Source organism: Mytilus trossulus, chromosome 11 (genome assembly GCF_036588685.1).
Source record: "Mytilus trossulus isolate FHL-02 chromosome 11, PNRI_Mtr1.1.1.hap1, whole genome shotgun sequence".
Lineage (NCBI taxonomy): Eukaryota > Metazoa > Mollusca > Bivalvia > Mytilida > Mytilidae > Mytilus > Mytilus trossulus.
This window is the reverse complement of record NC_086383.1, coordinates 8030861-8058755: the sequence shown is the minus strand read 5'-3', so window position 1 is coordinate 8058755 and position 27895 is coordinate 8030861. Positions and strand designations below refer to the sequence as shown.

The 27895-nt window shown below is 31.2% G+C and overlaps 1 protein-coding gene across 1 annotated transcript; it reads right to left on the bottom strand.

The window, feature by feature from the left end:
• Nucleotides 1-614: 614 nt before the first annotated feature.
• Nucleotides 615-27250, bottom strand: LOC134690693 (MFS-type transporter SLC18B1-like). The gene is made up of 14 exons (XM_063550704.1): nucleotides 27130-27250; nucleotides 24494-25136; nucleotides 20187-20282; nucleotides 18502-18575; nucleotides 15898-16054; nucleotides 12576-12644; nucleotides 11792-11882; nucleotides 10941-11086; nucleotides 9807-9905; nucleotides 8493-8596; nucleotides 7554-7649; nucleotides 4553-4627; nucleotides 3075-3168; nucleotides 615-1745 (listed from the first exon to the last, which is right to left on the bottom strand). Exons 2-14 carry the CDS (start codon nucleotides 25100-25102, stop codon nucleotides 1578-1580), a joined length of 1878 nt encoding a protein of 625 aa, XP_063406774.1. The 5' UTR covers nucleotides 25103-25136; nucleotides 27130-27250; the 3' UTR covers nucleotides 615-1577.
• Between the last annotated feature and the right edge of the window lie 645 nt (nucleotides 27251-27895).

The following is a 27895-nucleotide window of genomic DNA, read 5'->3' as shown; positions in this document are numbered from 1 at the left end:
TTACGGGATCCGGGAATAAATTTTTCGATTTCAGGATATGAGTTTCTTTAAAATCTGCATCTCGAGATTTCATGGCAGTTTAATGCCCGGGATTTCGGGATCAGGACCCCAACGATCGACAACACCCCAAATTAGCCTTAGTCGGTATTTGTCATTTATACATGATTCAAATCCTACCATTAGCATGTTAATAAGGCTCTCAAAAAAGCACTGATGGATTGTCATAGAAGCATATTTTTTAGACTAATAATGGTCTATATATAAGCAGTTACATTTATTTCATGTGCATGTGAAACGGTGCATATTTAATTTGATTTGAATTTTACCAAAAGAAGCATTGTAGCAAAGGAGAAGAATAATTATAAGAATATAAGATATAAGAATATTGTTTCCCATGATTTGGATAACTTTTCTATCCGCATTCTAATATAAAAAAAAAAACTTTCACAATTAAATTTCTTTTATGATAGCTGTATGTGATTTTATAGCCATTGTTTAATGTATATAAGAGTAGAAAACAAGAAAAAGATTTTTGATCTGAGCGTAACTGATGAGTTTTATGTATATTAAACATGCGTCTGGGGTTTCATATTACATGTATTATAAGCCTGGTATCTTTGATAATTAATCTTATGAATTTAATAACCTCCCTTTAACACATTCATAACAATGTAATACAAATATCAGATAGAATATTACCTTCCATGCATACATTTCACAAATATTAATGTATTACAAATATAGCATATCACATTTCTGTTCTCACAAACATTAAACAAAAATAGACAATATTAACATTCAAAAATACAGTATTTTAACTTTTCCTGAATTATAAATTAAATGTCCTGCCTTTTGTCACGTAAGTATATATAAAAATAATGCTGAATTATTAGACCTTGGTCAATACAAATAAAATGAGGTATTGTCATGACACAATAAATCATAAGAGTTATCTGTTAAAATGATTACTGAATATATAAAATTACAAAATACATAATTGCAAAAAAAAGTTAATGTTAAGAATGAGTATAATTTTATTTTAATTTTCATTTGATATTTTAGTTGATAATTTTTCATGTAATACTACTCAATCAAAATTGAATTTTGATGAAAGCCTTGACATGCAGCCATTAACCAAACAGCATTGATGCTGCCAAAAATAAATATAATTAATGTATACAGATAAAGATATTGTTAACTTTCTACCCCCCTAGATGATATAGTTTATCTACCATTGAATGACTTATCGATATTTGATTTTATTTATCACTGGATGTTTATGTTATTCTTTTTTAGAAACTAAATTAAAACCTGTGAATTGGCCAGTTCAAGAAGAGATCCTAACAAAAACATAATGATGAATAACCGAGGACTTAGACAAATTAAAGTTGGTAAGAAAATGTTTGTTGCTTTAAGTGAATTGATCAGTAAAACTGATTCAATATGGCTGAAGGACATTGTGACCTTCAATATGGTAACAAAGGAAGATAACTCTAACTCAAACAATGTTAACCACAAACAATTGTGAAGAAAGACAATTGGCACTTAATAAATGTATCACAGATAAAGGCATATCATCAGGTCATTGTTACTGTAGTTTGTTTTTGTGGAGGATAAGTTGATAACATATCATGTTCATAATCAGCAAGTAGTGGTGTTGTTTCACTAATAACTGTGGTAGTCTTCCAGGAAGTTTGTCTACAACATCTGGTATCATACAGCCATGAAAATAACAGTAAAGGAACCTGTAAATATGACATAAAAGTCAGGTAATAACGCCTATAACATTGCATATTATAAAGCCATGACAATGAATAATAGAAAGAAATTCATAATTTTGAGATCAAAGTATTGTAAAACTGTCTGCAGCACTGCACATCGACTAGACATCCAAATATAAATAGTAAAACAAACTTCAGCCCTGTATAACTGTTAACTACGCAAAAAAAGTCATGTCTGCCCTACACTTTCTTGTAAAGGTTATCAAAACTAAACAGTGCATCAGAAGTGCAATAAGCCTCTGTATTACATTGTTCATTTCTGCCATTGTTTGCTTGTTTATCACTCTATCCATTTTTTAAAGAAAATTAAATATTAAACATAAAGCAGGCTCATAGTTGTCTTGCATATTTTAGCTAGAGCCGCTTACAGGTGGTAGATGTCTCTGCTGGTGGACAATTTGTCCCCAAGGACACCATCTGCCCAGTAGCAAAGCATAAGGTGGTACATAACACTACAGGGAGATAACTCTGTAAAGTCAGCTAAACGTTTTAATTACGTTGTGTTGTAAAAGGAATAATAAGCTTCTCAATGATTAAAATTGGTGTTTGTCAAACTGCTATATAACCAGTGTAATTTTTCTGACAAAACGGTTGGTTCAAATTTTAGAAGTTTTTAGTTTTGTTAAAGGGTCAAAGTAAATACTTTAACAGAATTTTATGAAAATTAAACGAGCCAAATTAATTTTAGTGAAAGTGTTGGATACCACCTTAAATTGCATGAACTTATGAAGACCTATTTCTACACATTAAAGGCCTACTTTTATATAAAGTTACTCAGATTCACATCTTAATTTCTAACACTGTCATACTTGACTCAAATGGTTAAATTGAAAAACAAATTATTTAATATTACTCATATTTTGGCAACTGTCATACAAGTGAGAGGTTTACCTAGCTATAAAACTAGGTTCATCCACTATTTCCACTTTAGAAAATGCCTGTACCCAGTCAGAAATATGACAGTTGATATGTTTTTGAGATTTTGTTTTTGTCATTTTATTAGGGACTTTCCTTTACCAAATCTCCTCGCAGTTCAGTATTTTGTGATTTTTATTATAATCCATTTGAAAAGATACTTCCCAATCCAAAATATTCTCTTCTTAATGATTTTGCAGTCTGTGGAATAGTATACCAACCTCGTCCAGTCGTTTGTCATTTATTTTTTAATTTAAAATCCACCATAGAAGGATGAAGATACCTAGTCCTAGATTCTGTTGAAATAGAATAGATGCCCTGAGCATTGTTATTTTTGTGATATCATTGTCAGGAAAGTGTACATTTAGATATACTCACCATAAATAAACATGCTCCTGCTGTTATAGTACAACAAAATGGAAAACCATAAATATCTAGCAATGTACCACCAATTGTTGGTCCCAGAAAATCTCTGCAATGATAATGATAATGTCTAATAAAAATAACTGTAAATTTTTGTTTGCATTTATTTTTGATTTTTTTAGTAATGAACAAACTTACTTGATTCATTATTGCTTTTGGGAAAAAAATGTTATAAACCGATATTGTCACAATTTTAACAGTATTACTAAATCACAAAATGTTTAAAAGAAAAGGATTAGAAATACATAACCAATCTTTAAGACTACACTACAGTTTGATGGCCCAAAAAATACACGAAACTTATAAAATACTGTGAAAAATGCATGCTGTATTAAAATTAATCTTTAAAAGGGCTTTTAATAATGGAAATAATTAAAAGACTTATTAAAATAAGTTTTATGCATTAGTGGTATAGGTTCACTTCATAGATACATTATTTTACCAACACCCTAGCAATAATGCATCAGCATTGTTATTTTAAGTATTAAATCATATTTTGTTTTTTAGCAGAGATATTGTTCAATATATTTGGTGCTCTCTGTAAACACTTAGACAAGTAGAACATTGACCATAGCTATGTCATCAATCAGAATTAGGTTTTTGGTACGAGTGGGTATTAATTAATACATTTTAGACCCTCTGTAATCACTTAAAGGTAAGGCATGACTATGTTCCTTATGTTCTAACTACAATCCCATTCCCTTTTCACATTTTGTGACCAACCTTATTATACTAGTTACCGAGTTTGTACTAACATTAGCAACACGACGATTGCTACATGTTGAGCACCCTTCTAGAGCCTGTTTTGTTGGAGTTTGTGTTGCTAAGTCTGTAGTTTTCTTTGTTGTGTTCTATGTACTATTATTTTTCTATTTGTCTTTTTTGTTTTTAGCCTAAGCATTGTCAGTTTATTTTTTATCTATGCGTTTTACTGTCCCTTGGGCATATTTCACCCTTCCTTTTCTCAACAGATAAAAATTGGGTTTCAGTAAGGAGTGGTGTTTTTCACTACATTCTTTGCCCTAAGTCATTACAATATAATATTTATAATGCTTCATCAGTGGGATTTTTTTCTACATTCGTTTCCTTCTGTCATCACAATGAAACATTAACATTACTATTTCATTGATAGGTTAAGAGTTGGATCTAATTATCATTGACATTGGTCGTTTCCTGTATTTTTAGCATTGCTATTCCAGTTCACATTGTTATCCGCATGCGTTACTTGCCTTTACATGATTTTAATATCAAGTAAAACTATGAATAACACAAATTAGAATGCAATGTGTTCTACGCCTCTGTGTGAGATGGAAGACAGAATGTCAGTAACATACAGAAATCATTATAGAGTAAGCATGCTAAAATTGTAATTGCAATCCCATTCAACCAATGCATATGTCAAGGTGCTTTATGATAATTAGCATTTAACTTACCCTATAGCGTACATTGATCCCCACAAACCTGCTACAATACCATACATTCCTAAATCATCATCGAATCCTAGCTCTCTGAAAAAATATTCCATTTGTTAAACCATTTGGATTTCAAAGTAATGGGAACAAATCAAAACTGATTGGGAAAGTACATTGTTATTCAGTTTTTTTCTGGTGATGGTATGAAATTAAGTCAGGGTTGGAATGTGGCTGAAGCTCCAATTGGCATTGCATGTTGGGTTTTAATATTGCAAATACTGTCTACTAAGCTATCTCAACGCATAATCCAGTGTCAAAAAAACTTTAGTAGATGTTCAAAATCGCTTACAAGTTCAAATAGATCACTGTTTAACTCCTAACTAAATATGAGGCTGTTCTGTTTAGTGGTTTTTCAGAAATTTTGGGGAAAGTTTTCTATGCATTTAAGAGATTAAAAGAGTTTTAATATATCAGGACACATGAATTATAATTCAGAAAGGATTTAAAGAACCTTAGTGAGGGCCCTCACATACCCCAAACACAGACATTGTCCCTGGACAAATAAAATAAAATTTCCTGTCGATATACACATGAAAGAGGGACGAAAGATACTAGAGGGACAGTAAAACTCATAAATTGAAAATAAACTGACAACGCCATGGCTCAAAATGAAAAGGACAAACAGACAAACAATAGTACACATGACACCATATATAAAACTAAAGAATAACCAACACAAGTCCCACAAAAAACTAGGGTTGATTTCAGGTGCTCCAGAAGGGTAAGCAGATCCTGCTCCACATGTGGCACCCGTCGTGATGTCCTTATTATCTAAAAAGTTTCATGAAATTCTGTAGTGATTTTGTGAGGAGTTTTGATAACAAACTGTTGCAGGAGTATATTGAGGCAATTAAGTTCAAAGGGAATAACTCCTAGAAAAAACGTTGAATTATAACTTCCTGTCAATAATTATGCACATCTTAATAGTGCTTATTATCTACAAAGTTTCGTGCAATTCTGTTGTGTGGTTTTCAGAGAAGTTGAGATGACAAACTGTTGCAGTAATATATTGTGGCAAATTAGTTCAAAGGGGTGTAACTCATGGAAAAAAAAATTGAATCATAATTTCCTGCCGATATGCACATCTTCTTAGTATGTCCCTATTATCTAAAAAGGTTTCCTGAAATTCTTTGATTTCAGAGTAGTTGCAATAACAAGAATAGGACTGACAGACTGACCTATGGATGGGTCAAAACTATTATACCCTCTGTTTACATGTTGGTGTACAGACTTGAGTCTTTATATAGGCAAGTAGAACTCACACCACATCTTCCTATATCTAAGTACATAGGGTTTAACATTTTGTACACATTCAATGTTCCATCTCACTTTGAACAGAACAACATGCTATCAGTTTGAAAGAGATTGACTCAGAAGGTTGAAAAAAAGATAAATAAATTTAAGAAAAAGACAAAGGCCTTTAAGTACTTTATAGTTACTGAAAGCTAGTCTAAAGCGAATTACACAACAAAGTCATCATAATTTATCCGAAAGACTATCTGAAATTGACACATCATTTGACTGATAGTCTTTGCTCCAACTCACTAGCAATATGGTTTGGCAATCTTAGATCTTGAATTAGCATTGTTATTTTAAGTATTAAATGATATTTTGTTTTTTAGCAGAGGTATAGTTCAATACATTTGGTGCTCTCTGTAAACACTTAGACAAGTAGAACATTGGCCATGTCAACAATCAGAATTAGGTGTTTGGTACAAGTGGTATTATTTAATACATTTTAGACTCTCTGTAATCACTAAAAGGTAATTAAGACATGACTAGGTTCCTTATGTGGTAACTACAATCCCATTCACTTTTCACATTTTGTGACCTACCTTATTATACTAGTTACCGGGTTTGTACTAACGACGATTGCTACATGTTGAGCACCCTTCAGATGCTCATGTTTGAGCGTTTGAGATCCCCCAGTTTTTGTTGGAGTTTGTGTTGCTAAATCTTTAGTTTTCTTTGTTGTGTTCTGTGTACTACTATCTGTCTATTTGTCTTTTTTGTTTTTAGCCTTGGCATTGTCAGTTTATTTTTTATCTATGCATTTTACTGTCCCTTGGGCATATTTCCACCTTTTTTTGGAAGATTTTTTTTTTTAGATCTTGAAGTACCAGAGTATTAATGTGTTTCTAATTTGTAGTTGTGTCACATCCTTGTTGTGACATTTTCACTGAATGTTGATTTGTATTGTAGTTGATGTATGCATAGTAAGAGATGCTATTGCTTATAAAGTAAACACATCAAAATATGATTCCCCTTTCAAATTTTGTTAGTAACCTTTATTCACACATCTGATCAGTTACTATTGGCATGAAAATACAGATTTTTTGTGTTATTAAAATTTGCCGTTACAAAATATTAGAAATTATTATAAATTCAGGAATGTATCTCCCTCATGCAAAGCTCTGATTCCTTTAACGAATTTGGCTATACTTTTTGGACCTTTTGGATTATAGCTCTTCATCTTTTATATAAGCTTTGGATTTCCAATATTTTGGCCACAAGCATCACTGAAGAGACATTTATTGTCGAAATGCGCATCTGGTGCATCAAAATTGGTACCATTGATTTTATTACTGTAACAATTGTCTTAATTCTAATAACAATGAAAAATAACAAATAAAACTTTGTGTACTTCAACTATGTTGATATATATATATATATATATATATAACTCGTCTAAACATCAACCCAACAATGTTAGATCTGTAAATTTGCTTTCGCAAATTTTTGGTTCTTCCCTCGCCAGGATTCGAACCCATGCTACTGTGATATCGTGACACCAAATCGCCTGCACTGCAGCCGTCCCGCTAGACCACACGACCACCTGGGCTCTCAAATAAAAGAGCTTTCGGTGGCCATATGTTACCTTTCCACGTCAGTTTTAATCTAGCGGCGTACTACAGTACATGATATATATATATATATATCCTCTCTAAAGTTAATTACTTACTCTGCTATGCTAACATAAATATCAAACGTTGGTATCAGTGCTAAACTGGACCCAATACCAAGTACAATGAGGGATACAATGTTTAACCATAGCTGGCTACAAAATATAAATTAGGACATAATGCAAAACTGGACAAAACTTCATTACAATCTTAAACGCATTGTTCAAATACAGCTGTCTTAATAAACAATACATATTCATTATTTGTATATGTCTTTATACTCCTTTTATTATATGTATGTTAATATTATACTTATGTTAATATTATAACAACTGCAAACTGTAATATCAACATTTTTCATATATTGTAACTTAAGTTATTTTTTTTGTACATGTTTAATTTCAGAATCATTTTATTTGTACATGTTTAATTTCAGAATCATTTTATGTAACATACATTTAAATTATTTCATGTTACTTTTTCATAAGATCCACAGGTATTTTTGTATAACAAAATTGGTACATACTGTGCATGTAAAGGTAAGGGTTTGTATATCAAAATATATATGTTGATTTAAAACCAGGTCCTGTATCCAAGCTTTATAAAAAAGAACATGAGAACTATTTGCTTTACTCTCTGTTGGGAAAATATTTTCAGGATTCTTAAGAATTTTGTCAGATGATGATACATATTTGTTAATCTTTCATTCTTTTGTACATTAATAAGCCTGTTAGTTTTCGCGTTTGAGTTGTTTTATATATTTGTCATTTCGTGGCATTTTATAGCTTACAATGCACTATGGGCTTTGTTCATTGTTGAAGACTGAATAGTGACCTATAAATGTAAATTTCTGTTTCATTTGATTTCTTATGGATAGTTGTCTCATTGGCAATCATACCACATGTTCTTTTTCATATTATGTCTTTCAATCAATGTTTGAGGTATCTATTTAATAGAAGCAACTTATAAATCTGACAAACAATAATAAATCAACTCACTCATCTAATAAATCTCTTAGTCCAAGTAATTCTGAAGGACCCAAGAACAGCATACCAACAGCAGAAATAATAAAACCTGGTATCAATACTCCACGATTATCTGGCTGAAAAGACAAGAGAAAACAGGTGTTCAGTATAAACACTGGAATCAAAACTCCTTGGTTATCTGGCTGCAAAATATAGATTCTTACACTGCAACAAGTGTATTACGATATTTCTCCACTCGAGACAGTTAAATTTTATTATTTAAAGCGCGAGGCTTGCCGAGCCCTTTAAATAATAAAATTTAACTGTGGAGAGTGGAGAAATATCGTAATACACGAGTAATAGTGTTGGAATCTCTTTCTCTAATGCCTTTTATCGGTCTTTTTCAAAGATTTTCATAAAACTGTGCTCTTTATATACGACGTCATCAGGCAAGGTCGCCTTTTTTCATGACGTCACAATAGAAAAATTGAGAAGAAAACAAAACATTTTGACGTCATAATCAAATATCGACTAATCATTTGCCGAGAACAGATTTTTCACTAGTGAGGAGAAATATTTTTCTCACACCGGTCAGGAAATGTGAAAAAAGCACAAAAATTAGAGAAGATAGATACTAAATACCACACAACTACTAGGTTGTAAAAGTTCATAAATACAATGTGTTCCATTGAAAATAACCTATCAAGTACCTGTGTACATTATTTGATTGCTTTTCATGGCTAAATTTTTATTAAGAAATAAATAACCTTCCAACAATTCAAAGAACAATCAAGTTGTTGGTGATTTAATGACATAATATACCTTCATATGTACCTTAGACTTCTCCAGCTATAGATGACATAATGACATACAATACCTATTAATGCATTGTAGATTAGTCCAACTTTAGTTGAAAGATATAACCAGTTGTATATGACATCGCTACATAACTAAACTACTAATTTATCACAGATCTATTGTGCTATAGGTTACGTAATGATATTACATACCTACCAATAGTAAAATCACAAAAATGCTGAACTCCAAGGAAAAGTTCAGAAGGAAAAGTCCTTATTTAAATGACAAAATCAAAAGCACAAACACATCAAACAAATGGTCAATAACTGTCATACTCCCGACCTGGCACAGGCATTGTCATATGAAGAAAATGGTTGACTGAAGCGGTGTTTTAATGCCAGCTAAACCTCTCACTTGTATGTCAGTCGCATCAAATTCCAATGCATTGTAAATTCATCCAGCTTCAGGTGAGAAAATAACATAAAAGATCTATCAACATATCACAGATCTATCCAGTTTTTTTATGACATAATGATATATCATACCTACCAATTTATCACAAATCCATCCAGCTATAGGTGACATAATGGCATAAAATGCGGCCATCAGCAAAAATAGAAGACCTATGACATCAGCTTCTAAATTAAACTGAAATATACAATTTTGACAATAATTCTAACTGAAAAACAAACAACCTACTACAAAATTAGGTGTTGAGTTTTTAAAAATAATTCTAACATCTTGCTTATCATTTAAAATTTTCAATAAAATATATCAATTTTGACAATTTTATGTTCAAAACTTATGTATTTTATGATTCTTCTTTATATTTGTTGGTACTTATATAAAATGTACAAATGGAACACGAAAAATTAATAAATATCTTTCAAGCTATTATAGATTCAAGAGTGAATGAAGAAAATATGAAAAATGTTCCAAAAAATTTATTCTGAAAACCACAACTTTAAGAAGATAATTCAGTAATAAAAATTTGTAAATTTGTACATTGGTATTCTTAAAATTGTCTAGATTTATTTGACTTTTCTTAAGTTCATTTTTTGTTATGAAGCCCTACATGTTTAAAAAAAAAACATATACATATTTGGATTTCACATTATTTTCTAAATATATGTCTGCTCAAAAAAGATAAGCAACACAACTTCTGAATGAGATTATAAAATTAAGCAAAGATAAAGAATTATCTTTCAAGTTTGTGTTTTCTTGATTTTCAATCATTTGTGCATCAAAAGTTCTACTGTTGTATTGGTCAAATTTCAAACAGTTTTTATTGTGTTGTCAGTTTCAAACAGTTTCACTGTTTGAAAACTTTAAGTGACAGACCCAAAATTAAAATCACAATAATAACATTTCATGGCATGTAAATGTTCGTTAAAAATGCATATTACACAAACAATTGACAAAATGGTGATTCTGATCGCATTTCTCTCTCACACATAATTTGTTTTACATTGAAAAGAGAATTTTCTGCAAAGATATGAGCCCTTAAAGTTTGATCCTAATAATACAAACAGAAGTGTTGGAAAACTATTTTTGAGTAGAATATTAAAAATAACCCCCAAAAACAAATTTCAATGTTTTCAGAGGGACGATAAACACAAGATTAGGGACAAAAGGTGATTATTGGTGATGACAACAGCTGGAAATAAAAATAATAAAACTTACAGAGCCACTCAGATGTGGTTCTAGTGTTGGGTCCAGAATGGAATAAATCATGGCAGCCACTAACGTTGAGAAACTATTAATGATGGTCTTGGGAGATTTCATCATCACCCAGAATGATATCTTAGAACTGGAAGACTTTTCAACAACTACAAATAATAAATATTCATAGATTAACTACTTCTTATAAGCTTTTATCAATTAAAATAAATGTAGAAATATCTTTGCATGAAAATGTGTTTTTTCTCGTGGGAATTTCTCGTTACATTGACCTTCTGCTGTTATTTTTTTCCATGGTCAGGTTGTTGTCTTTTTGACATATTCCCCATTTCCATTCTCAATTTTATTTGTGATCCTATGAACAGACAAGTGTTGTCCTAAGGATGTAAGCTAGGTGTTTTTAACACCAACTAATATTTTGTGAGTGATTAATTTTTGCAAATTTCACAAGTAGAAACTGACCCAAACTGTATCGTTGTGAATATGTTTAATTTGGATCTTTCCTTATTGTACTACCTCCAAGTAAATGAGAAAACTGCGAAATTAAATTGCCAAAATATGGACTAGAAAAAGCTATTAAAATGCGCAATAATTTATCCACAAAAAATAAGTTGGTTACAATTTCAGTATTGGTTAACATTATTTATATACTGTCAGTTACTAATACAGTCTTATCTTTTTTTATTTTGGAAACAAAGAGGCAAATATAATTGATGGTTCTATTCACATGCTAATTCCTTTGTTTGTAATTTGCTTTTCAAATCAAAATGTGGTATGATAAAAAAAAACTGAAATCAATTTATATATTCAAAATTTTTTCCTGTATCTATAAAACGGAATATATGAGTTCTTACCTGTATCTACTGGAATCAACCAAAAATTAAATGGGACACAAAGGAACATGATAGCACCAACTACAGCAAATGGCATGATGAAACCTCCACTCTGAGAAAAAAACAATAAACAATTACTAGGGCAACCATATTCTCAAAATAATACATAATAAGGGCAAAAGTAAAATAACAAAATATCAAATCTCTGGTGAAAATTCTAAAGGGAAATTTCCTAAATAGCAAAATGGCAAAATCAAAAACTCAAACACATCAAACGAATGGAGAACAACTGTTATATTCTTGGTACAGGCATTTTCTTATGTAAAAAATGATTAAACCTAGTTTTATAGCTAGCTAGACCTCTCACTTGTGTTAGAGTCCAATAAAATTCCATGATATTGACAAAGGTGTGTAAAAGAATTAACAGACATGATACATTGTGTTTTAATAAAACTATAAAAACAAACAAAAATGTAACAAAGATAAATCTTAGGTATACTTAATCACTTAATGCAAGGTCATCTATGTCCTTACTGGATAAATGTTAATGATACCACATCACCCTAATTTCAATTTTAAAATAAAATAAAAATGGTATATATTTCAAAGATGCAAAAAATGCAGAAAATAGCAAAGAGACACCTATATGTCTTCATCGCATCGAGAAAATGTATGTGTATGCATTCATATGTTTTAATTAAATCATGCGTAACTTTTCAATCTGAATCAAGAAAATAGTTAAAATTATGGCTCATAATAATCAACAGTTTAACAGTTATTTAAAAGAAAGAAGTGAAAAACTTACACCATACAGAAATCCTCCTATAGCAGGGCCAGACATAAAACCAACGCCAACAAATACCTCTGTTATACCCTAAAATAGATATTTATACCAAATAAATCACTACTATGATACTACAAACAAAATCTAATTCTGTTTATTAGTACAATAATACAGCTTATACACACTGTAAATCAGTTAACATACCCTGTAATTCATTTAATAATCCCGATTTCATTCTAAATGCTAGGTACATTCCCTGCAACATTAAATTTAGCACTTTCTTCATTTTGGGAATGTTGCATACAGTGTTTGGGGTTAACCCAAAGTCCCTTATGGCATCAGGGAATTGTATGAACATGATTTTTACAGTGTTCATATATCTTTCTTTGTCGATTGGTAAATTGCATCACTCACGCTTTTCAAAAATATGGGATTGTTTATGATTGTATATATGTATAAGGTATAAAAAGTAAAATCACACAAAAACTGAACTCTGAGGAAATTCAGTACGGAAAGTCTCTTATCAAATTGAAAATTAAAAACTCAAACACATCACACAAAGTGAAAACAACTGTCATATTCCTGACTTGTTATAGTATCTTTTATAATTGGAATATCATGTATATGATATCTTCTTTTCTGAAATTGTACTTCATGTAGCAAATAAATGTATTATTGAGTTAAAAACATAAAAAAAAAAAGAAACTTTACCAAAAAATTTGCATATTGATGCATTAGCTTAAGTACCAGTAATATTGAAGCAATAACTTATAGATGCAGAGAAGAATGCAAAAATGTGTTCATCCATTCGACAACACACATGCCAGCTGCTAGCAAGAAATAATTATGTTTTACATCTAAAAATGTGTAACAGTAACACTGGTACATGTACATAGCTAGCCCATACAGAAAAAAAAAGTTGAGGGCCAAAATGTGTACAACATCACTCATTTTACACTACTATTCCATTAAGTAAGTTATGGATTCATGTTTTATGCTTAATTCAAGGATATATTTTTTACGGAATTAAGAAGAAATGTACTTGACGTATGGATCTTTATTTCATGGTTTGAAAAAATGTATCACAGACAAGAAGACTACATGAAATTTATATTTCTTGAACTTTTGACGTTTTCTTTAGCTTCCTCTGAAACCCATGAAAATTGATATTCAATAAATAATAAGTACTCCCCAGTCTTTCTAAAAAAATCTGGCATGCTAAAAGCAATAATCATGAATTGTTTCTGTTTATGCCATGCTACAGTTAAGCCTTAAGAGGAATGTTTCATCTGTAAAGCATTGCTAAAACGTAGTACTAGTCAGAACTCACTTGAACCTGTTGAATTTTTCTGATAAGATAAATGACACAAAACTTGAGATATATATTTTAAATACCAGTAGACAACAACCCAACATGAATACATGTTACGTCAGTATGATACTCCCACAATGGAAGAACAATAATAGAATTTGTCATACACAGTATTAAAATCTAAAAAATAATCATTAGACCACTTTTGCGTTTGTCCGTCATCGTAAATAACTCGGTCAATTATGCATGCCTTTATGAGGAGATAACCTGTATATCTGCATTATAAACTTTCATCAAACATCTTAGTGTTGTCATTGTGCAGGACCAACAAGAATTAATATTTGTTCTGTAGGTATTTAATCACAATGCATGACGATGTCACTAAACACACTAATGATGTTCACTAAAACCAAAGTTTTTGACTGGCATGACTGAAATGATTCGAACTCTATTAGTTTGAAATTTTGCTGTTTTGCTGTTCATTTGGGGAATTTAAAATTGCAATCAATCTATTAAACTTTTCAAGATAACAGGCAAAATGAGGAACAATTGTCATTAAAGGACAATGACAATTATGGTCATGTACATATAGATATTTTCATGCATCCTGTCTAACTACATTCTAACAGTCTTGCTGATGAGATTGCTATTTTTTTTATAGATAAAGGACTCAAAATTTTTAAAATAGTCAAAAATCATCATAAAGGGTTCTAACATGCCTAAGTTGTCTGAAAGTTTTGCCATAAATAAACATGAGGAAGAGCTCCATATTTTTAACAGTTTTTGCTCTCAGGCTGACAAAAGTTCTTTATTTATAGTGTTTTTTTAAATAAAAAGCAAAACTGGCATGTTCCCTTATGTTCTATTCTAAGCCATGTCATATGTCTAGGTTGGCAAGCATCTAGCTTAAACACAAGTTTTTAAATAGATACCAATGATGATGTTGGCCACAATTGGTTAAATTTGACATTTTGTTATGGTGTAATGGGGACCATTTAGGACACTATATCAGTTCAGATTTATGTGAGCATGTTATGACAAAAGTAAATAAATTGTAGGTTAAATATGACGGATGCTAAGTGATGAGAAAAGCTCACTCTGCATTTCTGCAATATAAACTAACTAGAGGCTCTAAAGAGCCTGTGTCGCTCACCTTGGTCTATGTGAATATTAAACAAAGGAAGCAGATGGATTCATGACAAAATTGTGTTTTGGTGATGGAGATATGTTTGTACATCTTACTTTACTGAACATTCTTGCTGCTTACAATTATCACTATGATCTATAATGAACTTGGCCCAGTAGTTTCCGTGGAAAATGTAACTGGTAGTAAAAGTTTACAAATTTTATGAAAATTGTTAAAAATTGACTATAAAGGACAATAACTCCTTAGGGGGTCAATTGACCATTTTGGTCCTGTTGACTTATTTGTAAATCTTACTTTGCTGAACATTATTGCTGTTTACAGTTTATCTCTATCTATAATAATATTCAAGATAGTAACCAAAAACAGCAAAATTTCCCTAAAATTACCAATTCAGGGGCAGCAACCCAACAACTGATTGTCTGATTCATCTGAAAATTTCAGGGCAGATAGATCCTGACCTGATAAACAATTTTACCTCCATGTCAGATTTGCTCTTAATGCTTTGGTTTTTGAGTTATAAGCCAATAACTGCATTTTACCCCTATGTTCTATTTTTAGCCATGGCGGCCATCTTGTTTTGTTTGGCGGGTCATGCCACACATTTTTTAAACTAGATACCCCAATGATGATTGTGGCCAAGTTTGGTTTCATTTGGCCCAGTAGTTTCAGAGGAGAAGATTTTTCTAAAAGTTAACGACGACGGACGACGACGGACGACGGACGACGACGATGCCGAACGCTGGACGCCAAGTGATGAGAAAAGCTCACTTGGCCCTTTCGGGCCAGGTGAGCTAAAAAGTCAACAATGGAATAATATATTTGTTAAGTACTAGATATGCATGAAGAAACAAAACCAAGTGTCAAATAAGACTGGTTGTACTTACAAAAACAGTAGCAACTGAGTCTGGGAATTCTTTGGCAACTAGAGCAAAGCTTGCTGTCTGTAGACCACAACAACCAATAGCTAGGATGATTCTCAGTAAGAAACAATAAATAATGAAGGTGATATTCTCAGTGCTTGTGTCTATGTAAGTTAGCATCCTGTAAAAAAAGAAAATAACAAATATCTAGAAAACATGCAAGAGTGAACACACTGCAAAGTCTCCCCTGAGTTACTTAGTGAGATTAAAGGAGTAGGTACGGTAAGGGCCGATTTGGGCCTCAAATTTCAGGTTCATCTGAGGAAAGATTTTAAACACTTAAGTGTCTATTTCATTTAATTCAATTAGTGTATGTGAAAGACTTTAACTGATTTAGTCATTAAAAAGGCTCAGATTCAAGCTTAAATATGAAAAATCTATCAAATATGCCAAAAAATGTCACTTTTCAGACGTTTTTTGTCAAAAATGAAAGTGGCCGCATTCGTGTTCATCCTCAACCTTGATATATGTTAGTGTAATCATCAAATACAACTTACATTTCAATATTAAGAATGAACACAAATCAGCCACTTTCATTTAAGACGAAAACTGTCTAAAATTTAACAAAGATGCTAAAATTGTGAAGATTTAAGTAATTTAGCGTGACTTTATGATGCTAGTACCCAATATATGTGCATTGTATTGTCAAAAACAGCCCATATTTATGAAGCAGAACCATTCTGTTTAATCCAATAAATACCTAAAAGTTCACATTTTAACCATTTTGTAAAACTGCTATATTTTGGGGCCAAAAAGGGGTCCTACCCGACCTACTCCTTTATAATGACTGTCAATCTGATAAAATCACGAAAACTTATTACCATGATAAGTTTCATCTTTATCTGAGTTTAAGTTATTTCCTTTGGCCACCATTTTGGCAGAAGGAATTATTTATTTGTTTTCCTATTATACTAAATTAAAACAAAACATCTGATACAAACAATTCTGAAAAAAGATCTTAACAAGATGGTAGTGATGCATTAAGCAAGGTGAAAAAAATATTTTTTTCTTCAGAAAAAAACTTTGACTTATGTCTAGAGGTCAGTAAAACAAGAGAAATTTTGCTAAATTGTGAAGAAATTAGCCAACCTAGCTATAGACCTCCATTTTATGGCTACATATGGGAAGTAACTCTTGCAAAAATTGTTTCAATCAAAACCTATCCATTTACCATAAGCTTTAGGTGAAAGAGGTCAAAACAACTTTTTATACCAAATATCGTTTACCTTTATAAATATTATCTTTATATTATATTATATAGTTAATGTATCAATGTGTCAATTTGAACAGAATAACCTTTAGAAGCCTAGGATAATTGCACTTAATTGATTTCTACCAGGGAAAAAAAATCCTGAACAGCTACTAAATAGTTGCATTTATACTGCACTCGTTCTTTTTGAGCAGTAAAAATGCGATGACTTTATATTTCTATGTCATATACAGTCACTGACCCAATATCACTTTTCCTCATGAATATTTAAATAGAAGTTGCCAAAATAATATTTATTATTCATAGGACCTCTTCAACCTGTTCTTGTTTCCAATGCATACATTGTACAACATGTACAACGATGCGTGGAACAACTCAACCTTGTTTCTTTTGCAATTATTGGAAAAACATATTTCATTTGTTTATTATTTTTTGTTTGCAACCTATAAATCATTATGTTTTATGCTTATGGTTGATATTTTAGTCCATACTTAAACGATTTTGTTCACCATCGAGTGACTGGGTTTCAACAGGTAAATGTACATTTCATTGTGTTGTATATTTCTCCGCGAGCATGATATGAGGCCTTTTTAAAGGGGATTTCCCCCAATATTTAAATCAAATAAATAAATAACCAGAAGCCTCATCCTTATATCTTTGATATGTCAAGTCAATGCTCTATTATTGTCAATATAACTTAATTGGCACTATTGAAAGTGAGAACAAAAGTGGACAAATTTATGCAATTCGAAATTTTAAATGTAAAATGCATATATATCATATGGTTTTGCTATTACATGCATTTTATAGCGTATCTTTCTATGTTGTAATGATATACTACTGTTTCAGTTTAGTGTTAAGGATGGCGCCTGTAATAATACATTTGAACTAGCTGCATTTGTTTGCATCTGTCCCATTAGTCAGGAACCTGTTGTTCAGTGCTTGTTGATTGTTAATATGGTTAATAAGTGTTTCTTGTTTTTCGTTTTTTTATAAAGATAACACCTTTGGTTTTTCTGTTTGGATGGTTTCACACTAGTCATTTTTTGGACCCTTTATATACTGCTATTCGGTGTAAGCCAAGGCTCCATGTTGAAGGCTGTACTTTGACCCATAATGGTTTACTTTTTTAACATTGTGACTTGGATTGAGAGTTGTCTCATTGGCACTCATACCACATCTTCTGAAATCTAAAGTCTTTTTTTTAAATATTTAATTGGCTGTATCACAAAAACCACTTTTTAGATAGGAAATTTTGCATGCAAATATTAATACATCTTTCATCCTCAACTTTAATATACATGTAACTGTACATGAACGTTTCCTGTCATAATTGGCAACTGTGCCATGTGACTTACCCAAATAATACTGTACAGCCTGCTGCTAAAAATAGACCACCAATGTACATGAACTTCAACCCCATCAACGGCAACTAAAATAAAATATGTAAAACATAAAGAAACAAAAAAGCAAACACTCAGAAACAACTTCACAAGGCCAAAAATAACATTGAAATTTATGATGTCTACTTTGTAACCCATCTAAAAAGCAGCTTAGCAGAAAAATTTATAACATAGATCATTATAATTTTTTGGTTTTTATTATTTTCTAATTTTCTTTGGCTTATACTAATGTTACTTTTAAATTGTCAGCCCCAAATAATTACGTCTCTACATATCTTCCCAACCCTACAAGGCAGCTACAAATACATAATCTTTTAAGGGTGGCCTAAAACAGCAACAGTGACTTGCTATGACAATTTAACACACTGCTTAAATATGTAAGGGGTCAGTTGCGAACCATATAACTTATAGTATGATTCAATAAGAATTCAAAATTAAAATGATGGAACTATACAGTAAATAAGGATGCATCTATAAAATAAACAGAATATGGAAACTTTTATCTGGCCAGAAATAAATGTCGGCAAAAAAAACGTCAAAATAGGTACTCTCACATTCATGACATTATAATGACTTTTCATATAATGAAAAAAACTATGTATTTTGTATTATCATAATGACTGTTTTAACTCTTACAGATAGTTTTTAATTTTGTTAAACAAATTACTTTGCCATATGAGGGGAGATAACTCAGGTATTTTAACTTGTTTTAAGTTCACTCATTTTGTGTTGTAGTAAGACTTTTTAACCATGTTGATAAGTTTGTTAACCTATTTTTTCTTATAATTTTCTGAAAACACATTATACTTGTCATAAGATAAGTATCTCCTCAGATTTTATTTAAAGTTCTATATTGTTTGTAATTTTCTTTATTTTACAGTTAACAACAAATAATATCCATACAAACTCTCATAATTTTGCTACCTGTAGTTTGGCAAATCATAAAAGAATTCTATCAATTTCAATTTAGAACCCCCATCTTTCTTAAACATAATATTCGATTAAACAAGTGTATAATAATATTTGATGACCTTTTTTACCTCAAGAAGTTTGTACAGTGATCAATGCTTGTTGATGGGTTGATATATTAGTAATGTGATTTAACCACATTTTCTATATTCTAGTATATATTCATCAGAAAATCGTTTATTGCATCTTACTTATATTAAGGTCTCTAGTTGCAAATCATATTGTAGATTTTGAGAAGAGGTGGAGGGGGTCCTATCAAGCCATTTTGGAGTAAAAAGTCTGTGCATTTACCGTATAGCGGTTATTTTCGCGGGTGTAAAATTTCGCGATTTACATTGAATAAGGTATACGAAATGTTTTGGCGGTTATTATTTTGGCGGATTTAAAACTTTCATCAATACCTTTACATGTACACTTTTAAATTGGCGGAATTTATTTTGGCGATTTTGTTCTATCCGCGAAAATAAGCGAAAATATACACCCCGCGAAAATAACCCGCTATACGGTATTATATATACATGTATATAATGCTTAGTATTAAGAGGGTCCTTAAGTGCCCTTCACCCAATCCCTACCCCTAAAATCGGTCTTTCAGTTGTCTTTTGATAATGTGTGTTGTTGTGTTGCTGTCTAATCAATAAAAAACATCTGACATATTTATATCTACTTACCAATTTACCGGATACAGGTGATATTAAAAACTGGGTTAAAGCAAAAATTCCAAATATCCATCCTGACACAGAATCACTGACATTCTTAGTGGCTGCCTAAAATTATAAACAAAAAAATAGGTGTGCCAATGTCATTACAACTGTTTACTACATGTACTATAATACTGTTGACTTTTTATAAGGTCTTCCTTTTAAATAAACCTATACACAAAACTTATCTTTCAAAATTATTATTTGAAGACAATAAACCATACTAATGATAATGATAGGATGGGGTTTACCATGGAAATGAAACCTGTAAATACCAATACAATTGCATACCATATACTAATGACTAAACATTAGCTAAACATAAGTGACAGGTTCATCTTAAACTAATAAAAATGTTAGAAATACAGAACTTTGTATTATAACAGGCCCTTGTAAATTGACAAGATCTTTTAAGGTGACACTGGTTACATGCTCTGGCCACAAACATCATGCATAGTTTCAAATTAATTTTTTTCCCCCCGACCCTTTTTTTTTCATTTCATGTCTTTAATAGACTTCATGTAAATTAAGATTCATTAAATCTGCATGAGTCCCATGATTTGAGTTTTCCTTGGACAGCCTTTAAACATGTTAAAACAGTTCACAAGGTGTCCTGTAATGCAATTGTTATCATTTGTTGCTGTGTAACATATTTGTTTTTCGTTCATTATTTTGTTCATTAATTAGGCCATTAGTTTTCCTGTTTGAATTGTTTTACATTTGTTATTTCAGGGCCTTAAATTTAATATCCAACTATACGCTATGAGATTTTGTTCATTGTTGAAGGCTGTACGGTGAATTTCTGTGTCATTTTGTCTGGTCAGAAGAGTTGTTTTATAATGCTCATGATCTTCTTTTTATACATATAATTGTTTATAAAACATGAATAGACACAAACAAGTATGTCATTTTCAGCATGTTCAGACAATAATCAAAATATAAATATATATACATGTATGAAGACTGTACTTATAAACCTTATGACTTCCTTTCCCCTCCCTTATTGGAGCTCAGTATATATGGTTAAATAACTTTTTACCACTTCCACACATTTTAACAATTTGTCTAATCAGAGCACATGGACACAACCCCCCCCCCCCCTTTCCCTAATTCCTTTTTCAAAATCCTGGATCCACATCTTAAATGATCCTTGAATATATTTATCATTATTTCAAATATTTATTTTATCAAATTGTCAAAATGATAAAATGTTACAGATAATTTCATAACATGTACATATATGTATATTATAATGAAATATGAATCAAACTAGATATGAAAACCAACAAAGATAACCCTTGTCCAACACTAAAGACATAATTATACAAGTTATAATCAACAATATCTACTACAACATGTCATGCATGTGATTATGATAAACACAACACATGATCAATTGTATTACTCTTCGTTAATCTTTTTCAAATGACCTTCAGTTGTTAAGTTATATGGTGACCTGTACATGTTGTTAATTTGTAGAGTGACCTAAAGTTGTTAGTTTGTATATATAGAGAACATGGTGAACTTTAGACTTTTAACTTGTTAGACCCATTGGTGGCCTTTGGCTGTTGTCTGATCTATGGTCGGGTTGTTGTCTCTTTGATACATTCCCCATTTCCATTCTCAATTTTTGTTAGTTGTTGATAAATTTCTGTGTCATTTATGGTTTCTTGTGGAGAGTTGACTCATTGACAATTAGCTGAGTTATGTCCCTTAGACACTCAGATTTTTTTACTTCTTATCTACATTGTATCTTCCTATCACTGCTCATTTTACAAGCCCCAAAGAAGCAATTTAATAATGCTTTGCACACACACTTAAGATCTTTGTGCAATCAGTTTTTTGGTTAATTTAATGAGATGAAACATTTAACTCTAACAAAAAAACTATGAGCTATTAAGGGAGCTACCATTTGATTTTTAGGGGGGGGAGGGGCTCTAAAAAAAAACAAGAGGCTCTCATGAGTCTGAGTCGCTCACCTTAATTTTTTTGGTTAAATCTCTCATCAATGATTATTTTGGCTTTTCAATTTGTTTAAATGTTTTTTGAATCGTCCTATTTTCTTCAAAAGCAAAAAAAAATAAAAACATTCTCCTATGTTCTATTTTAGCCATAGGATCTATGTTTCTTGACATACAAGGAAATAAAATATTAAGTTGATGCTAGATACTCTGAAACTCATTTAGCCTAAGTTTGGCTGAAATTGATACAACAGTTTCAAAGGAGAAGATTTTTTAAAGTAAGTCAACATGATGAACAAATTGTGAAAAAAGTCTTTAAAGGGCAATAACTCCTTAAGGGGTCAATTGACAATTTTGGTATAATTGACTTATTTGTAGATCTTACTTTGCTTAACATTTTTGCTATTAACAGTTTATCTGTATCTATAATAGATAATAACCAAAACTGCAAAATTTCTTTAAAATCATCAATTCAGGGGCAATTCACCTGAAAAACCAGCTACCCAATTCGGCTGTAAATTTCAGGACAGGTTGCCTTGACCTAATAAATTAAAATAAACCTTTAACTTCTTGTCTTATTTGCTCTAAATGCTGGAGTTTTTGAGATATAAGCCAAAAAATGCATTTTATCCTGTGTTCTATTTTTAGCCATGACGGCCATGCTTTTTGACGAAATAGAAAATAAAACACAAACTTTATTTTATATACACCCTACTTATCATTCAGTTGAAGTTTGGTTGAATTTGGTGGAGTAGTTTTAAAGGAGAAGATTTTTTAAAGTTAGCAAATGTGATGAACAAATTGAAAAAAATTGTCATTAAAGGACAATAACCCCTTAAGGGGTCAATTGACAACTTTGGTCATATTAACTTATTTGTAGATCTTACTTCGCTGATCATTTTTGCTGTTTACAGTTTATTCGCTGATCATTTTTGCTGTTTACAGTTTATCTTTATCTATAATGATATTCAAGATAAGGACCAAAAACTGCAAAATTTCCTTAAAATTACCAATTAAGTGGCAGCAACCCAACAATGGGTTGTTAAGTTCATCTGAAAATTTCAGGGCTGATAGATCTTGACCTAATGAACATTTTTACCTAGTCAGATTTGCTCTAAATGCTTTCTATTTTTAGATATAAGCCAAAAACTGCATTTGGCCCCTATGTTCTATTTTTAGCAATGGCGACCATGTTTGTTGATAGATCAAAACTTCGGATACAATTTATATACAAGATACCCTAAGGAACATTCAGTTAAAGTTTGGAAGTATTTGGCCTAGTAGTTTCAGAGGAGAAGATTTTTGTAAAAGTTAATTAAGATTAACAAAAAATGGTTAAAAATTGACTATAAAGGGCAATAACTCCTAAAGGGGTCAATTGACAATTTTGGTCATTTTAACTTATTTGTAGATCTTACTTTGCTGATCATTTTTGCCGCGTACAGTTTATCTTTATCTATAATAATATTCAAGATAATGACCAAAAACTGCAAAATTTCCTTGAAATTACCAATTAAGTGGCAGCAACCCAACAATGGATTGTTTGATTCATCTGAAAATTTTAGGGCTGATAGATCTTCATCTAATGAACATTTTTACCACATGTCAGATTTGCTCTAAATGCTTTTGTTTTTGAGATATAAGCCAAAAACTGCATTTGACCCCTATGTTCTATTTTTAGCAATGGCGACCATGTTTGTTGATAGATCATAACTTCGGATACAATTTTTTAAACTAGATATCCTAAGGAACATTCAGTTAAAGTTTGGAACTATTTGGCCCAGTAGTTTCAGAGGAGAAGATTCTTGAAATAGTTAACGACGACAGACGACGACGACAGACGACGGACGACGACGGACGCCAAGTGATGGCATAAGCTCACTTGGCCCTTCGGGCCAGGTGAGCTAAAAAGGCAGGATGAGACACTTGCAAAAAAAAAAGTCAGGACGACAATTTAAGTAAAAAAAAGTCAGGATAAACTAAAAAAAAAAGGCAGGACCGAACAGAGTGAAAAAAAAGGCAGGACAGAGATTACAGCTAAAAAAAAATGCAGGACAAAATTTTCATTCTAGCCCCCCCATAAAAATCAAATGGTTGCTCCCTAAACCTGGGAAAAATTATTTAGGGCATGATTTTTAATTTTATTATAATTTACTTAATTTGTTCATTTGTTTTTACTTCTTCAAGTAAATAAAAATTACTTCTACAGACAGTACAACATGAAGTAGTACCCCTGACTGACCTCATGAGGTGAAAAAGAACCTATTTATCATGCATATCAACATTAACACAAGCAGATGTGTATAATAATCTTACCTCACTAGGAAAGAATGGCGCTATCAACGACAAACACAGGTAGCTCAGAAAACTGCACAATGAGATACTTATTAAGATCAGTTTATGTCGGCTGCCTAAGGCACGGAATGAAAATGTAGGAGTTGATAAATCGGGAGACTCAATATCACTCTGATCATCACAAGATCCCTGAATTTTGTTCTCTAGTCCTTCATCCTCAGAATTAGATGAAATTAATGATGTCTCAACAATGATAGTCTGAATTTCTTTTCCTGTCGGGTTCACATTTTTGCCATCTGTAAATTTGTCCTGACTTTTTACTGGCTCAAAATATTTGTTGTCCTGATTTACCACTGGGTCAATAAATTCCTCATCATAACAATAACTTGGTGAGGTTTTTCGCAGTGATTCCTCAGAATTTACTGCACCATAATTCCCTGACCTTTTACTCCCATTTAATGAACGAGAATTCCTTCCTGATTTAGAAGTCTCATCCTCATTATTTGATGTTTTTTTGTTATCTAACAAGTTCTGACTTTTTGAGGTGTTTGAAAATTTAATAGAAAAGTCATATTGAACTGAAACATCTTGCTCGTCTGTTTGATTAACATTTTCTTCATTGTTCTGCATTCTGTCATCTTTCTTTTATTCATTCGTCTTCAACCTAGAAATAAATAGATATTTATTAATATTAATTTATAATTAATGGAAAACTGTGCTATGCTTTGCATACCAAAAGAAATCAACTTTTGAAAGCTCTCACAGCTGTCAAATAAACGAAAGGGCCATTGAATGTAGCCAACATTCACCCCACGGGCGTTGATTTTTGCATTTTTTGTATATTGAAGGTCCCTATAAATATAATCCTGTAAATATATATTGTGAACTTTTTAACTAATTTTGAAAAGAATTGTCCTTTGAAGGAGGGAATTCCTTACACTGAAACAGATACCAATACAGATAGCTTAAGGAAATTGGCTTAAGGTCATAATTATTTTTTGGAAGGAGTTTATAGTGTTTGCTTTATTAATTTTAATTAACTGAGCTAATGATGTTATTTAATACTAACCATCATCCTGACTTAAAAAATATTAGTCTTTTATTTGTGTGTGTCTGGTATAAATATCAAATAACTTGGTTAGAAAATTGGTTATAATGATAGCAAATTACAGAGTTATCTCCCCTTATTCGTTAATTTCTAGTGCATTTCAACCAAATTGTATCTTCTATTACCAGAACAGAAAACGGAAATGAATGTTATTTGTGTGCATAACTAAATATTATGAACTAAAATCAATGTCAAATTGGATGGAATTTTTTTGGACATGTTTTCACTGCTGCCTGATTCTAATAGGCCATGTAGGCAGACTGGCTCCGCACTTCATACAAAATGTACTTCGGTCAGCACTTTTACACCCAGATGAAGTTACAAAAAGAAGCATTCAATTCTTAAATAAATTTCTTTAAAAAGTTAAAATCAAAAAATTAAAAATTGAAAGCTTCCCAAAAAAATCAAAATTAATATGGTTAATGTCATCTGGGGTAATGTTTTAATTAAAAAAGTAAGTTTATTATTGTGTACATTAAATCATGCATTAGACATTATAAAGAGAGAAATTTAATAGTCTTTATAGTTTGTCCATCCATATTGTATAGTTAACTATATACATGATATATTTTTTGAGTATCGTTGATCGTCTCAACGAGATTGATTTTCTCGCTTGAGCTGGTACAGCGAAAGTGAGAAAAGCAATCGAGTTGAGATAACCAATGATAATCTATTTATCGCTATTTTACCTATGACGACGTTGTCAATTTCATGTCAATTTCGTTAACAACGCCACATGGCCTCTTTAGTTTCTAGTGATAATTTTTCCATCTCAAGCGAGAAGCATGATATGAAATTATTACAAAAAAAGATCAAAGGAAAAATGCAAAAATAGCGATAAATAAACATTATACATGTTATTATATTATTTCTGTAGAAATTGTTCTGCTCACTTAGACTTCAAGTTGATTTTGTTTAATTGTTAAATAATCAATGAATTAAATAAGTAATTACTTGTATGAAATTTCACTTAATTGTACTGCTGGCGCATCAAATTGACAATGAAAGACTTTAAAATGTGTATTGATAATGTTTTCAATGGTATACATGTTAACTATATACATTTTTTAAGATGTTGCAGCCAGGGAGAATACATTAAATAAAGAAATAATTGTAGTGTACACATTTATTTCTGAAAACGTATCTGTTACATGCACAAAACCAAGGACGTAAATTAGTTAAACATGTTAAATACGTCCTTGATAAAACGTATAATGCATTCATTTGTAAATTTTGCTGAATACCAAAACAATGTTTAAATACCTGAGACTTGTACAGCCCTCTTTGTTACGACGTCCTTGGCCGACAATAAAAATATTGTATTGCATTGTATTGTGTACTAGAATTTTCTGAATTATTTTGGGAAAATGTAGTGCTGTATTCATTGATCAAGTATTGTATGCGATTTGCCTGGTCCTACATTTTGACCTTAGTCTTCTTAGCGGAACGGCATTATAACAACAAAATGCGAAAACATCCTTTCAAATTGTCGGAATTAAATTATAATTCTCTTTTTTCTCACTATAACATCTGATACTAAAGTTCTTACCTATTTTGTTTCCTAAGCAGTTATAAATAAATAGATACAGTTCCTATATAAATTATTTTCTACGTCGTTTCATATCTTGACCCCAAAACAACAACACGTGTTAAGGTTAGAGTCACATGAGTGTAATGTGATACCTGTATATTTTCGCGCTAATTTATAAAATTTATACGCTTTATTTAGAGTAACTTGTAAATGTACCATAAGTGTGAGTTAAAGTTTTTAACCGACATACAAGAAATATCAATACAATACCGGCAACAAAAAATAACACAACATAAAATGCTGCTCTAAGGCAGCAACCATTTGATTTTTATCAATATGGGGTATTGGATTTAGTTCTCAGTCAAACTTTATTTTTCGGCGACCGTGAAGTATATATAGATGAAACAAACAGTCTCAAAAACAAATTATTTTTTTCTCCAAAAACATATGAATAAACTATATTGATTTTGAAGGAATTTGTGACAAATTTTAACAGTATAAATGGAAATTGCAAAAAGTGTGGGGATGACAACAGGTAAGTGAATTACTGATGTATCAGTAAAGAACTATTTTCAATTGATACCTACATGAGTGCTATTGTGTCGATCTGTTTGTATAGCAGCTTCAACATATTTTAGAATATGCAGGTTTTTTCCCATGATAAGTTGGAATGTCATGGCGATTTTTATTTTATTTAGTTCATTCACAGAATAGCTAAATAAATATTTACAGTCCAATGGAACCTATAAAATGTAACTCACCATAATGACTTGTTTAATCAAAT